General features: G+C 41.8%; 2 protein-coding genes across 7 annotated transcripts in view; one reads left to right on the plus strand and one right to left on the minus strand.

Moving 5' to 3' along the window:
• The window catches only part of Mid1 (midline 1), a 341636-nt gene that overhangs the window by 156386 nt on the left and 168435 nt on the right, over nt 1-16815 (plus strand). The window lies entirely within an intron of this gene.
• LOC126487948 (ubiquitin-conjugating enzyme E2 variant 1-like) lies at nt 7219-8479 on the minus strand. Its single transcript, XM_050121022.1, has one exon. The coding sequence runs from the start codon at nt 8417-8419 to the stop codon at nt 8231-8233; it is 189 nt and encodes a 62-aa protein (XP_049976979.1). The 5' UTR covers nt 8420-8479; the 3' UTR covers nt 7219-8230.

Consider the following 16815-nt stretch of genomic DNA (forward strand, 5'->3'; position numbering starts at 1 on the left):
AAAAAAATCTTCGGTAACTATTGTGACCCTATTATTGTGCTTGCCTGTAATGGTTAGACATTGCTCTAAATATAGTGTAACTCACAAACCGACAGCTATGTTGACATTAGTGGGCACACAGGTTTATCAAGACTTTCTCATGTCTTACAATATGATCCAACTACTGAAGACAAAATTCTCCTCCAGCATTTCCCCATACCACCACATTTTCTTTTAAGACACAGCCCTGTCATCCAGAATGGATATGTAGAGAGTGTATTAAAAGTCACAGGAAGAGATATGATGTTAAGAACACAAAAGAAGTGGGCATAAAGACAAGGAACTCCCACAACAAAGATGTCTTTGTACATCATTCTCTTTCCAGAAGGCAGCTATTCTCTTTGGTAGATGTTTAAGGACAAAATCCCTGTCTGCATGTACTTATTTAGATAGCTACAAGGTGTTTTGACACCCTAGAAGAACTTTTTCAGAGTGCTTGCAAACTCCATCAGATAATTTAAAGCCGTTTTCCTGTGTGTGTTTTAATATAGAGATGGAACTGATTTTTCTTTCTAAAAATATTATTATTTTATGTGTATGAGTGTTTTGCCTGTATGTATGTCTGTGCATCACACGTGTCCCTGGTGTCTGTGAAGGCCAGAAGAGGGCCTGGAGTTACAGATGGTTATGAGCTGCCATGTAGGTGGGTGAAGGGAAGCAGTCTTGGGTTCTTACTCTGTAAGAACAACTAATGCTCTTAACTGCACCATTTCTCTAGTTTCTTCGAGCTAGCTTTCTTAATTATTAATTTAAATATCCCTCCATCACTTCCCCATCCTTCTCCTCCTTCCAATGCTTTAAATGTTCTCCCTCTCCTCTAATTGATGACCTCTTTTTATTTGCTGCTAATAGCACGCACACACACACACACACACACACACACACACACCTGCAGAGTTCATTGTAATTGCTGGCATGTATATGCTTTCAGTGCTGACCACTTTATAATGGGTAACATGATTACATATTATAATCTGTTGATTTGAACAACATTGACTTTCTTCTTGTTGTTTAAAAAAATACTCCCTCACACAAATGTCCAAACACAATGTGTTGCGGGATTGGTTAGTACCTTGATACAATAATGTCACTGAGAATACTGGTATTTCTTCCCACCTTCTGCTCTGTGAGCTTCAGCCAATCAGCTTACATCACAATTGGCTAGAAGGTAATTGTCCAGCTGCAAACATTATCTCCGAACTAATTACATATGAGAGCAAGAAGTAAAGTCCCCTACCTGTTCCACACACATACCCCATTACGGCCTTAAAATCTTAATCAGCTCTCTTAGTGTCCTCATTGTTGTCTAAATTCTCTGGGATTGTGGTTAGATCTAATCTATGTGGGAAGTAGAAAAAGACAATATCTCCTGAGTAAATTGGGAGCATGGGGACCTTGGTGGAGGGTTGAGGGGGGAGGGGAGAGGCAGGGAGGAGAGCAGAGAAAACTGTAGAGCTCAATAAAAATCAATAAAAAAAATCTTAATCAGCTATCAAATCTTTTTGTAGAAACATACTAGCAGATTATTCTTTTTATGTCATTGGTCAGAACTGATTCTCACGCCAGTCCTTTAAGTAATTGCTGGTAAAGTCAACAATTCCCAAATTAGTCATTGGCCAATGGCATAGGAAAGTTAAATGACTTTGATAAACCCCTTTCTGGGTTATACTGTACCATATGATAGTCTAGAAAGCATTTATTTGAACCAAAGAATAATAAAGCTCAAAAAAATCCTTAAAAATGATTTCCCTCAATCCTCTCACTTTACATATGGGTAAATTGAGTCTCAAACTAATTTTTATTGAGTTATATAGCTAGATAAATGCAGAAGTAGAACTAGAATGATTTTTTTTTTTGTGAGGGCCAGTTCAGTGTGTACCTACAATATGATGATATGATAGATACTTCTTACCTGGGAATTGGTTTCTCTCTCTCTCTCTCTCTCTCTCTCTCTCTCTCTCTCTCTCTCTCTCTCTCAACATGTGTGTATGCTCACACAAGGACCCAGGCACGCACATGCAGAGGCCAGAGGAGGACATTGAGTAGCTTCCTTGATTACACTCCACTTTACTTTATGAGACAAAGTCTTACCCACTGAGTCATCTTTCCAGTCTCTTTAAGTAAAAAGGACATCGTATTATGATTTTAATGGTGCTTACACAATTTGGTGTGTGTGTGTATGTGTGTGTGTGTCTGTGTGCAAATTTCATTTTATAGGGTAATGCTGTGGAAATACCACATTGCTAACCAAAGATGGTAAAAAAATAATAATTTCTTTGCTGGGCAGTTGTGGTGCACGCTTTTACTCCCAGCACTTCGGAGGCAAAGGTAGGTGGATCTCTGTGAGTTCGAGGCCAGCCAGGTTTACTAGAGCTAGTTCCAGGACAGGTTTCAAAGCTACAAAGAAACCTAGTCTCGAAAAAATCCACACAAAAAATTCCTTTATAAAATGGTATATCTTATCCAATGTATATCTTATCCAATAATACTAAGTCAGGGACATAGTGATTGAAGCCACCTCAAGTATAGACCTATTAGTATATCTTCCAATTAAAAAAATTATTCAAAAAATTTCAAGTTGTAACCAAATACAATGGATTTCCCTAGCAGTGAAGGCAAAGCCAAAACAGGCACAGCTAAGAAGTAAGAGAATAGAAAAATTCGTTACCTGCAATAGGTAAAGAGAACATGAAAGTTATTTCCAAAGTGATGGCCTTCCTGAATAAAGGAAGAACAGAATTTATTCATGGACACTGCAAATAGTCATATAGGAAAAATCTTTATATGTGGGCACATTCCTGAGCCTGCGCAATTAAGGACTATAGCCCAAGCATTCTCAGTTTGAAATCATAGTTCAAGAAGGGAAGAAGACCCACACGTTTCGGAGCATACTGAGCATACATAACTCCAAGGTATTAAATTTATGTCTAAGACAAGAGCTGTCTTATAAATGATCGTTTTCTGTGGTATAGATGACAGGCAGGAACACCTCTAGCCATGTCCATCTTTGCCTACGTACAGGCACTTTGAAGCTGCATAACTTAGGAGCTTCTTCCGTAAGGTGCCTACATGGTTTAGTGGCTGACAAATTTCTGAAAAGAAAAATGGAAGAGAATCTGCCATATTATTCCACTAATGAAATTTGAGACATCCACATATTCTTGTTCTATAGAATGACCTATGGAGCCAGGTAGGGTGGCATAGCCTTGTAAACCTGGCACTCAGAATGAAGGAGGCTCATTTCAAGGTCCTTCTCAGCTCTATAGAATGTTTCAAATCAGGCTGGACTACATGAATCTTGTCTTAATCAATAAATATACAAAAAATTTATATGGATAAAGAAATGGGTTATATGGTACTTTCCGAACAGCCCTTTCAAAGAATCGCTACATGTTATTTTATAGCAGTTGCTCTCACACACAGAATCAACTAACCTAGGCCCATAAGGGCTCAGAGGGATTGACCCAACAACCAGGGAGCCTTCATGGGACTCATGGGACTGACTTAGACCCTTTGCATATATGTTACAGTTGTGTAGCTTGGTCCTCTTATGGGACTCCTAATAGTGGGAGCAGGGACTGTCTATGACTCTTTTACAGGTTCTTGAGACCCAACTCCTCATAATGGGTTGTAATACAAGGGGAGGTGCTTAGTCTTACTGCAAGTTGATATGCCATGCTTTGTTGATACCCATGGGAAGACTGACCTTTTCTGAATAGAAAAGGAGGAGTGGATGGGGGAAGGGACTGGGAGGAGAAGGAAGAGAGGAAACTGTGGCAGGGATGTAGAACTAACGAATAAATGAATGAACAAAAAAGGCAGTGATTCTCAACCTTTTTAATGCTGCAATCCTTTAGTACAGTTCCTCATGTTGTGGTGACCCCAACCATAAGATTCTTTAGTTTCTGCTTCCTAACTGTAATTTCGCAACTGCTGTGAATCATAATGTAAATACCTGTTCTGAAGACTCTATGCTGTTCCAGGGAAAGGCCACAGGCTGGGAGCCACATTTTTATTCTTCATCCATGCAGTTTTCCTGACTGTCTGCTCTGTCTCTGTGAGCTCCTATGAGCCTAAGTTAGTTGGTTCTATGGGTTTTCTTGGAGAACAATTGTTTTAAAGGTGTGTGGAAGTGTTGCCATTTGTTAATAACCCTTAATTTATTTACCAAGCTTAATCAACAACAACAAAAGAACAAAAAAACCCAACCTCTTCCCCACCAATAACTTTTCTAGAAGGAAGAATGAAATACTTCTCTTGTTTTTGGCAACTCACAAACATGTATTTTTCTCATGAACTTTAAAACTTCTGTTTTGAGTAGAAAACTGGGCTGAAAAGCATTCCTCTTAAGTTTTCCTTCATACCTGGGAATGGGGAAAGAGGGTTTTGTGCATTTGTTTAAGCATTTCTGCTTAAATTACGCAGTGTGAAATTTTCTTTCCATTTCTATTAGGTTGTCGTGTTATATAGTTAAATATTCCCTGGGCCTGTGTCAGACCCTTATACACACTGGCCTCTTGAAGTCAGTCAAAAAGCTGGAAGTAATTTTCTGTGTTCCTGACCACTCAGTCCTTCCCAGCTTGTTCTTATTACAAGGACCACTGGGCAGACTTGAACTCTGCCAGCACACAATTGTAGAGCCATCATCATTTGGAGCAGGAAAAGATGAGACTGTCTGATACAAAATAGAAGCTTCTCTTAGTCTCTCATGCACATGCCCTCTCTTGCAGATCCTGAAGCAAATCTTTCTTAGAGCAAGGGTACAGGCAAAGTGGTCTCATGGAGCAACTGTATGTCTGGGGCTTTAGTGTTAAATCAGATACACCTGGAAAGCCAGGTGAAGAGCATTATCATGTTGCACCCCTCCCCCATACCTAAGGTTCATTTTCGGGAGTGTTCTGGGAAACTTAGAGAAATGAGTCTCTACATTTCCCAGTTCTGAAAGAGAGCAAGGTCCTGTACCTTGACAGTAATGGCTCTGTGAGAATCAAGCCCCTATGTTTTGGGATTGTGAATCCAGGTGTGTCTGAGGATGGGATTCCAACTCTCTACCTGAAAAGCCCCTATGTAGAAATGGAGAAGTCTTTGTGTATCCAAAAGCAAGACATCCAAGTTGAACCAGAGTGCAAGTGTTGAAACCCATGGGGAAAACATTGTCACGGTGACAGTGGCTAGCAGAAGAGGTCTGTGATGTGGTCCTCGGACAAAATTCGATTTGGTGCTCAAAAACTTCCCATTTCCAGGGTCTAAGGGTTTAGCAGAGAAATTTCCCACTACTGCCTTGCTGAGGAATTAAATGGTTCTCCCAGAACACACAGGTTTTTGGTGGCAGAGAGAATGGAAGCCAGCCCTTCTGATTGATTCCTTGTTTCTTTGGAACTTCAGGCCATTAAACTGCCTCAGCCAAAGACTATACCTCCTCTTGCTGTGGTACCAAATCGTGAAAGCAAGGTGCCATGCTGTCATACCCACAGAGTTTGGACAGAACTTGAGATGTTCTGGCATGTGTAATAGTAACAACAGCAAATGCATTATAAAACAACGTCGATAATGAAAGGAATGGCAGCAGCTTGGTGGAATTAACAGGAAGCTGAGAGACACTTAAATGAGATTGGGCTTTTCATGTCTACTTTTTACTCTTGTAATCTAGGCTTCTTTCACTTCCTCAGTTTGAAAGGGTACAGTTTTGTGTCCTGCTTGGAAGTTGGTCTGCGTAGCTGTCATCATGGGAACTTTAGAGGCTGTTTTGACTCTAACAATATTTTTTTTATTTTTTGGTTTTTTTGAGACAAGGTTTCCCTGTGTAACAGCCCTAGCTGTTTTGGAACTAGCTCTTGTAGACCAGGCTGGCCTCAAACTCAACAGGGATTCGCCGGCCTCTGCCTCCCGAGTGCTGGGATTAAAGACTTGCACCACCACTGCCCAGCCTCTCTAAAAATATTTGGGGTAGTAATGGAGGCATGCTAAAGAATGGATTAAAGCCAATTGGCCTTTGTGGCCACACTGAGTGCTACTCTATGCAGGGTTGTTTTTTTTTTTTTTTTTTTATGTTACTACTGGTGCTTCCATTGCTCCTGATTCTCTCACGTGGTGGAAAATAGGGAAATAGTTAAGCAAAAGGAGAAACGATGGTTTCGTAAAAATTTAAGTATTACATTTCTGGAATTTTTCTTCATAACTGGTTTATTTTGTCAACATTCCTTTCTCAGTGCACTTAAAGAGCACTGTTTATTCAGGAGCGAGTTGACATAGAGTCTCACATTGTAGCCCAGACTGACCTTACACTCATGGCAAATTTCCTGTCTCAGCCTCCCAAGTGCTTGGAGTACAGAACTCAGCCACTCCACCCAGAACCATTTTAATGAGGTAATAGTAATATGTACAGATCGGTGCCCAATACAAAACATGATATAAACTTTTTCTATAAGACAATCCTCTCTATCTTTTCCTCTTCCTTGAATTTTAACCACCATATTAATCTTTCCATTTTTCATTTTACAAAAGGAAAGTTTTGATTTGAGAACTTTTCTATGATTTGTAGAAACTAATGGAGCAAGTACCAAAAGGGTCCCAGATGTCCTTGCTCCACCATGTGAACACTACCCATAACCACAGCACATTTTTTTTTTGCAACACAACAAATTGCCTTTATTTCGGTATGCATTCATATTTCAACATTTAGTGGTCCTGAACAGAGTGGGGAACGTGGCAACGAGCCAGGAGGCTAGGCCCACTGAAAACTCGTGACACGGAGCTCCTCCAGGTCCCTGCCGAGGGTCTGAGGAGCAGCAACACTGAAACCTGAGTCCACAGGGTCAGGGCCTCTGTTCCAGCTGTCAGGCTCCACATCAGACCGGATGGGTGGCCAGGGAGCCCTGTCCAAACCTCTTCAGTTTGTAAAAGCAAAGCGATTATGAGAAAAGGAACCGACACAGAACCCCGTGCGCTTAGGACTCTCCGCATGGCCTTTCTCTAGGCGGAATCACCAAGGACCCTGAACACTGGCAGGTTTGTTGCCTCGTGACTGCTCTGTTCACCTCGAGACCTGAGCTCAAAGTGCATCGACTGATGGTGGCAGCAGGGCTGAGGACCCAGCTCCCCTTCCCAGGCTGGTGGCAAGTGAATGTGTGGTCCAGAGCTAAGTGAGGGAGGCCAGGCTCTTCCAACCTCNGTATTAACTCTCTGTACCCGGCAACAGAATCATGAAGATGACTTAGGAAGCCACAGTAAGGTGCAAGGCTGGCCATTCCCCAACAGTATCAATGATCCTCTAAAAGGAACTTCAAGCCTCTGAATGCTAACAAGCCTGAGGCAGGTGTCAGCTCCTGCTGCCTACATCTGGACTCCTCCTATCTCCAAAGTGCACAGGCAGCACCTTGCTCAAGCTAAAAAGGAAGGAAGCTGTCACCCTTAGGCACAAACACACTAGACAGGTCTAGCCACATTCAGGCCACACCTTCCAGTGCTCATCTGTAGGAGTGTCCCATTCTAGGGTCTTTCCTTCTGCCAAATTCTCTCCTGCACCAGGAAGTAGACGTACATCTACCCCCCCCAGTGCTGACCAATGAAAACTCAACTTCTCCAGCGGAGCGTGTCAGTGTGGCCTAGTAGGCAGAGAGCACAGGCTTGGCAACCAGACCCAGGGCAGGTGACGTTACTCCTGGGTCAGCTTCCCCACCTGTGACCTGGAATGTGGCTTTGTAGGAGGACCTGACAACAACCTTGCAGCACTAAATACACTTCTGGAGGGCTAACTATGTATTCAGACACAACTGGCCAGGACCTCACAAACCAGAGCTCTCACAGGTCCTGGCTTTTAAAAATACCTTTGGACCCAGCAGCGCTGACAGGCAGAAACAGAACCTATGCTCAGCTGACGAGCAGGGCACAGCTGGGCAGTGGTGGCTGCTGCCTCAGGAGTGTGCTGGCAGCCCAGGTGCTCAGAGCTTGTTCAGCCTGAGACGTGCCAGTTCAAAGGTCTACACTGTCATATAAACTCATACTACAGACTGTACAGGATCGACTCACCCAAGAGGGTTAGACCTCACCAGAGGGGCTCAAATGTATAAACTGAAACTGGCCAGAGAGAGAACAGCCACATTTCAGAAAACACTGCTAGTGAGCATTTGCCCACAAGGCGACCATTGCTTTAAAAGGAGGCACAGTGCACTTAAGACAAAGACAGTTGTAGTCATGGCTTGGTGCTTACTCTTGGAGGCCCAATTATCATCCCTGTCCATCTTGTAAGTGTCATGTCTTCGTCGTCCTCTAGACCCCAGCTAACTGTGCCGTCGCCTACTCCTTTCTGGCCTTCTTCCAGCTCTTCCAACAGTCGGAAATTTCGAGGGACTTTTACTCCCGAGCCTGTGGTGGCTGCCATCTTGCGTCGCTGTCGCTCGAAGGCCGGCCCCTTCTTCACCCCCCCCTTGAGCTCTGTCGAGCGCTGGTGTCACCACAGCACATTTGTCAAGAGGCACAACACTGCTATATTATTCTTGACTCTTTGTAGTTTCAAGTAACTGTTGTTTCTTTCCTGGAAATGAAACAAGAACCCAGGTCACCCAGATACGAACATTTCTCCGAACTGGAGTATTTCTATATGAATGAGCACTAATTCAACACGGAATATACAAAGATTACCAAGACTCTTTGATTCAGTTGATGTGGTCCTATCAGAATTTCATCAGATCTGGTAGCCCTGAGATCCGCTAGTTTATTACTCCAACTAAATGCAGATGAGCTCGATTGAAGTCAGTTTTAAAACATGTGTTTATGTGTTCCCAAAATTACCTTCACTCAGCCTGAAATTCCTGAGTCATCTCTAAAGATGTAGATGGTTTTGCGCTAAGCATTCTAACCTGATTTGTAAAGATATGTCATCAGAAACAGGAGGTGGAAGACTGCAGCACTCTTTAGAACATGACAGTTGACACAGATAAGATGATTCAATTTTGAACATCTTAGACAAAATGTCTCAATGGAAATACTATCTGTTGGAATTTGTGATGCTCTGTCCTAAACAGATGTTCCTCAGCTTGGAGGGTTGTAAGAACAACAAAAATTGCACCCAAATCCTGCTAATAGACAGACCTCTGAATGCAAATGTCTAAGAGTTTAAAATATTTAGAATATTTAAAAATTCTCAGGGCTTAAAAATGAAAATACCAGGTGTCAGTCACTACTAGTTGACCAACTACTAGAAATCCTTGAAGAATTGGAGACAGTTCTATATTTGGCACATTTCACCAATGAAAAGGTATAAAGAAAATGCAATCCATGGCAAGAATGAGCCAATTTGTCAGAATTCAATCCCCATTTCATCTGTGATTGGCCTTGAGACTGATGAATTCACTTTTCATTCCAACTAAATCAAGGCCTGGTTCCTTCTTTGAAGTCTTATGAGTAGTTGCTTCTATTTTGGTCAAATCTTCTGACCGTGGAGCATAGAGGTCAAGAGATCACCAGGAAACAGGCCTCTGTCTTCTTGAGTTTTTGACAGTCAGCCACCAGAGGCTGCTCTGACACTGTTACTGTCTTTTCACTCAGAGTTCAAATTCCACTGGTGAGGCCTGTACAGACTGATTTCCCTTCTGTTGCTTTGACTTGTCCCTGCTCAATACAGTTCCCTGGTGGTCTGCTGTTTGGAGTGGATGATTAATTATAGCTAAAAAGGAACTGCTGAAAGAAAGAAAAAAAAAACGATAGATCACTGTTTTGCCTTCCTCTTTATTTTCAAATTCTTAATCTTGTTCAATTTCTTTTAATTAAACAAGAATTAACCGGAGTAGAAAGAGGGGTGTAATTTCCTACTGGCACTGGCTAATATTCATTATTTTTTCTCCATGTTAATGCATTTTCAAAGAACATTTCTGATGGTTTTTATTTCAAAAAAGTAAAAGAAAAAGAAAAAAGAAACCAAAAACTTTTATTACACAGTACTTCCACATACATCACTTATATTCTTCTGTATTTCATCAGCATTTTATTGTTGCTTTCATTCCATTCCTTCTGTTTTATATTTTTGAATCTTTGTTTTGCTTTTGTAAGTCATTCTCTTTATCTAACAAAACAAGTCCAAAATTAGTGGAAGGAATAACTGTAGTCAAGTAAAAAGGGATTACAGATACAGATGATATTTATGCTTATTGATCAGCTAAAGACCAATTAAAATTATTCATTTAAAAAGTAAACCAGTTTCTGTATGAGAAAACACTTTCTGTTTTCTCAAGCACAGACATGGATGTGATTGACAAGAATCAGCTATCTGTTGTAAGTTGAATAGGAATGGACCACATGGGCTCATAGATTTTGAATGCTTGATCACCAGGAAGTGACTTTAATTAGGAGATGTAAATTTGTTGGGGGAAGTGTGTCACTGGAGGTGGGCTTTGAGATTTTCAAAAGTTTCAGCCAGGCCCAGTGGCCCTCTCTTCCTGCTGCCTGCTAGAACTCTTAGTTGCTTCTCCAGCACCACGTCTCCTGTCTATCACCGTGTTCTCCACCATGATGATAATGCATTAACGTTCCAAGCTAGCACAAGTTAAAGCTGCTGTGCTCCTGGTGTCTCTTCTAATCCCAGCCCTGGAGAAGTAGATCAGAAGTTCAAGGTCATCCTGGTCTGGGTAGTGAATTTCAAGCTAGACTGAGCTAAGTGAAACCCTTCTTCCGACAAAAAAAAAAAAAAAAAAAACAAAACAGAGCATACAGTTTGGAAGCCATAGAAGATTCTACATTAATGAATTCTCTCTCTCTCTCTCTCTCTCTCTCTCTCTCTCTCTCTCTCTTTCCCTCTCTCTCTCTCTTTCTCTCTCTCTCTCTCTTCCTCTCTCTCTCTCTCTTTCCCTCTCTCTCTCTCTTTCCCTCTCTCTCTCTCTTTCCTCCTCCCTTTCTTCCTCTACTTCTTGCAGCAAACTGTACAGATGACTTGGGGACTCTCATCGTTGCAATTCTTTTTTTTCCCAAATCTACATCAAATTGAATAAGACATAACTTAAATGTATGTCTACTTTAGATTTTTCAACTGAACTGAGATGAAATTTTTTCTATTAATTTCTCTTTATAGTAAAAAGGGTTTTAAATTATGTATTTTTATTTGTAATGAAGTTCTTGAGAGACCATGAAACATTTTAAAGAATTGTTATCATTATGTCTCCAGATAGAAATTATGACTACAAGTTTTAAAATTGATATTTGGGTCTTAATATTGCACCCAGTCATAAAAATCAAGATCAATAATATGCATGATTAAAGGGATACCTAGTATCTTATATCTTCAAATAGGGAAATGTAGCCATACTATGTATGTCCTTGGAACATATTTCAGTAAGTGCTTTGACAGAAGTGGAATTCCAGTAAAAGTGCTGAATCTCTTCTCTGTAACACGTTATGTCCCTATGGGAGAAAGAATACCAGAAGCCATTTGCCCATGAGCGATACCTTATTAAACCATCATGATTTAGATTTAATGTGGTATATTTTTCTGTCAGTTTGCATGCCTGACAGTTGACTTCCTGAATATCACATGCAAACTGAGCCACAGAAGAAAAATAAGCCCACTGAAGAAGCATTAGGTAAGCTTTGTGGGATGCATTAGCAACCTGTCTGAACAAAGACAGGGGACTTAGGCATAGAAAATCACAACATGGCCCTGGGCCCTGGGAAGTGGCCCTCTCACCTTCCAAATGCATTGTATAACTCATTATTAAACATGCCAAGAACAGACGAGTTTCAGGCAAGGGGAACATGCACTGATTGAACTGCATTTAGGCATATGAGAATTGTCTTTTGCTTAAAGAGCTCCCATGCCATTTCTAACTGCTTGTGAATACCATGTGTCAAATGCACAAAGCAATTGAATTAAGATAAAATTGTTAGATTTAAAGACAGGTAGTTAAATTAATGTAACCCTTAGACCCAGTATACTTTACTAAATTGCACAGACTTTAAACTACCACCTCTCAGTTAAAAAAAAATGTTTCCATAACAACCCCTTTGTTAAAGGCATAGGATTCAAAAGGACACTCATCTAGAGAGGGGATAATACTCATTAACTGTGGATGATATTACTTGGACTTAAATATAACTAAGAGCATGATTTTAAAAAAGGGGACTTTTATGAAACATATTGCTTATGTGCTCATTTCTAGTAAGATGTTTCCACGTCTTTATTAGCAGTATGTGTTTACATGTGGGACTTGTCTTTTAAAAAAAAAAAAAGGTAACAGGATCTTGCTCAAATTCTCAAATTCTTGATCTTCCTGCCTTATCTTACAAAGTTTCAAAGTTCTGGAGTTATATGCATATGCTGCTATACCCAGTGTATGGAACATACACACACACACAGAGAGAGAGAGAGAGAGAGAGAGAGAGAGAGAGAGAGAGAGAGAGAGAGAGAGGTCAAAGTGCATGATATGTTTGAATAATCTTAGGTTTCAGATATTAGTATCAGTCTTCTTCCTCCCCACATCATGCCTACCATTTTTTAGGAAAAGCCTTCATTTGTTATATATGAGTCATTAACAGTCATTTCATGAAGGACTTGGAAGGAAGGGGAGCTAACCAGAAAGGATAAATTATCATATAATCTTGCACAGCCCTTCGGTTGTGAGGTCAACTGAGAGAAGTCAGCCTGTTTTCCAAGAGACTGTCTCTAAGGAGATAGCTTTTCTTATGGCCATGTCATTTGACATGGGCTACAAGCAAAAATCAAGAGAGGAATTTTGTGTATAGTTGGCAAATTGAAGTAAGATGAAAGGGTACCTTAGGAACCTACCTGTTAGGAATTTTTCTAACACGAGCTCGCTGCCAATGTGAAAATCCCAATCAAGCCAAATCACATGCCAAATTAAAAATTTCCAGGTTTAATGGAATTCCTGCACTCTCGGGTGGCCCCGAGGGATAACCTGCAAATGCGACTACTATGTGTGGGGGGGGGGGGGGGGGGGGGGGGGGGGGGGGGGGCACGGACACAACACAACACGGGTTTCTCTTCTGGGAGCTCCCTCAAATACCCTTTGGGAGGGGTCAGAACCTGGCATTCTGGTATTTGGAGTCCAGACCAATACAATTCCCAGGCCTGGGGGCTGGGATGGATGTGAGGGGCTGGGGGCTATGCTCACAACTTAACACTTCGCTCTTTACCTTCTCACTGAATAACAAGTGTTAGGAGACATTTTTTTCTCTTATGTTATCAGCAAGGGGATCTTGTAAATTAAACCAACAAAATATAGAAACCAGGAGGAAAAGGGTGCCATCTTATAAAAATTTATGTACACAATATTTTACAGAAAAAAATATTGAAACTTGAAGGAACAGTTATATTTGGGAGACTTCTATACCCATTTAACAAAGAAAAGAAAGGTTAAATTGTGGGACACTGACAAAGAACTATTTGAATAAACCAGTGACTATTTATAAGGGTTCTACACATTGTTCTTAGCCATACAAGGAGAGAATGGCCCAGCCTGCACCCAGAGGATTTAAGTTACTAACTCAAGATACACAGGTAAAAAATAGGTGTGACTTAGTATACTTACATTTTGAAGTATTGATGATAGTTAAAATACTGGTCATAAAATGGATTTATTAGAAACTTCAGGGGTCAGGTTATCTTTTTTTTGTTGGTTTTTCAAGACAGGGTTTCTCTGTAGCTTTGGAGCCTGTCCTGGAACTAACTCTGTAGACCAGGCTGGCCTCGAACTCACGGAGAGAGTGCTGGGATTAAAGGTATGTGTCGCCACCACCTGGCCAGGTTATCTTTTATATACCACTGATTAACTGAAAAGCACATTTGGAAACATGCCCCAAATACAATAAAAGCTAGGTTTGAAAGCACATAGACAATGCAACCATAATGAGGAGAAATGCAAAGCAGAGACTCAGGAGTATCCCATCTGAAAACACTTTGGACTAAAGAACTTGGAAGGGTGGGAACCTAACTTCAGCCATTGTTGCTGGCCCTGGAGCTCCATATGAATATATGTGAGCAATTGCTTCTTGTTCTCTGATCCAGAAGGTTGGTAAATGTGTTGCTGTCTTAAATGTCATTGCCCACAGTTTCAGAAAGAACAGTTAGCATTTGTGTCTGTGTGGTAGATTTTCTCACTCTTGAGTAATTTTAAAAGGAACTTTCTAATGATGAGTTCTTTGTTATGATTTTCTCAGAAAAGTCTTCACCACATCAGTCATGACATGTAACACAACTGACACGTGTACTTAAGGCTGTTTCCAGAATCAAGGCTGTATATACAAGCTACAATGCTGTATATTCAGGGGAAGGGAAACTCAAGTACTTGTGGCCAATGTCTCCCCCAGCACGCCAAGTGTGGTACAAAGTTTTGCAGTCTATCTACTTATCTATGGCCCCTATTTTTATGTAGATGATTAGAGCATGCCTCCAGATTCCCCAACGCACAGGAGCCTGAAGCATGGTGGTGGCTTTTCCTGTCAATGGCTCTTCCTGCATTTAACCTTGCTTCAGAAAATGTCAATTCCATCATTCGAGCTGTTTCAACAGAGAATCGTGGAAGGCGCCCTAGCTTTCCCTTTCTTTATGAGACTCTTCCACACTGTTACTAAATCATACTATAGTCAGAAACACCAGTCACCTGATCTTCAGTGTCACCCTTGTGTAATTTCCCCCCTTCCTTCCTCTCCCTCCGTCCTTCCTCCCTCTTTCTGTTCTTTCCTTCCCTCCTTTCCCTTCCTTGATTTTTTTCCTCTCCTTACATCGAGCTCCCCTTTATTCTTAGAACAGGCTGTTCTGGGTCATCATCATGCCTGTTATGGTCTGCTCTGTTCCTTTAAGAGACAAGTCACACCCACTCCCTCCCCTCTCCCCTGAGGCAAGCCTGAGTCCCTTGCTTTCTGTCTCCCTGTGGAAGAGGCAGATTCTGTCTCTCCCTTCTCCCCACTTCTTCCCTTTCCCCCTTCTCTCTCTCTCTCTCTCCTCTTCTCCCCTTTCCCCTCCATAACCCACTAAATAAATATCCTACCTCACTCTGCATGGCTGACTCTCACCCACCACATGGCTCCCTGCCTGGGACTCACTGCCCTTCGTGGCCCACTGCAGCCACTTAGGGAACTGTGCCCAGGAACTGGCTACTCTTGGGACTTGCAGCCCACTGCCTGCTGCAACTTCAGGGACCTGCAGGGTGGTCTTGGGACCCTCTGCCTGCTGCAGCCACTTGGGGATCCACAGCATTTTACTCCCTCCATGTCCCATGTACTAAACGTTCATTTGCACACAACCATACCTGGTGACATCCTGACTATTTCCTATTTACTTGGGGAGAGAGTTTCCCCAGTATTTTTTTTATCTTGCCTTGCCAGCTGCTGTCTCACAGAAGTCCCACTTAGCAAAAAGTGCCAATTAGATATTATCCCTAAGCTCCAGATCTCCTGTTACCTTGTTTTGCTGTACCCCAAGCACCCCAGCACTCCAGTTCTTCTGGTGATCTAAGACCCCTGCTGGATGTGGAAACTATCCCTCACAACCCTCACATTCACAACACACACACACACACACACACACACCACACACACGCGCGCGCGCACACACACACACACACACACACACACACACACACACAAAGAGAGAGAGAGAGAGAGAGAGAGAGAGAGAGAGAGAGAGAGAGAGAGAGAGAGAGGAGTATGCGTGGGAGAGGTATACACAGCAAAGCATTCCTGAAACCCTAGCTTCTATACACACTCTTCCAAATAGGGCAGGCTCTTTAAATTATTCTGTTTACCCTAGGCTGGCAAATTCTGCCTCTCCCTCTTACCCTGTTAAAAGAGTTGAAAGTCTTGCTTCCACATTTCCTTAGGGTTCTGTTGAAATGTTCCCTTAAAACACTCATCCCAATATATAACTTGTTATCACTTATATCATCCCTATCGCTATGAGACCAATTTTGATCTGTTTGTTGATTTATATTTCTATCTCCTTCCATTCATGAGGGCAGTTTTAGCTTATTGATATCTTCCTACAGCACTAGCTTGTACAATAAAATGCATGCAGGTGCCCGGGGGGGGGGGGCAGCAGTGGTGGCGCACTCCTTTAATCCCAGCACTTGGGAAGCAGAGGCAGGCGAATCTCTATGAGTTCGAGGCCAGCCTGGTCTACAAGAGTTAGTTCCAGGACAGGCTCCAAAGCTACAGAGAAACCCTGTCTTGAAAAACCAAAAAGAGAAAAAAAAAATGCATGCAGAAGATGCCCAATAGTATTTTATAAAATGAAGGATTGTTCATTCTTGTATGAGGAAAAGTTTATTGCTGCATTTTGTTAGTTAAGATGGGAGAGTTTTCCCAGATCTTTTTGCTCTCCCCTTCTTGATGGGGTCGCCCCATGTAGCCCATGCTGACATAGAATTAATTCATGGTTTTCTTGCTTCTGCCTCTCATGTGTTGTGATCACAAAGCTAAGACTCCAGATTTACTCCAACTTCTCCTCTGTCTCCTCCTCCTCTTCCCCTACTCCTCCTTTTTTTCTCCTGTCTCTTCTACTTCCTCTTCCTCAATGTTTTTATGAGATAAGGTCCCACTCTATCTCATGCTGGCCTGGAACTCAGGGTTATTTTCGTGCCTCTCCTTCCCAAGTGGCATGAGCCTCTTTTCCCAGCCAGGTATTCTTATAGGAGGCATTTGTTTCCATGCTAGAGATCTTTGGATGCCCTGGGAACAATGTAAATTGCTTCATACAGGTCTGCAAGTCTTTATATACTGCTAATGAAATCGATGGCTAAAACCACTTGTGAACCAATTACTGGGTAAGGACAA

This window comes from Alexandromys fortis, unplaced genomic scaffold (genome assembly GCF_014885135.2).
Source record: "Alexandromys fortis isolate MF-2015 unplaced genomic scaffold, M_Fortis_MF-2015_v1.1 scaffold_192, whole genome shotgun sequence".
Lineage (NCBI taxonomy): Eukaryota > Metazoa > Chordata > Mammalia > Rodentia > Cricetidae > Alexandromys > Alexandromys fortis.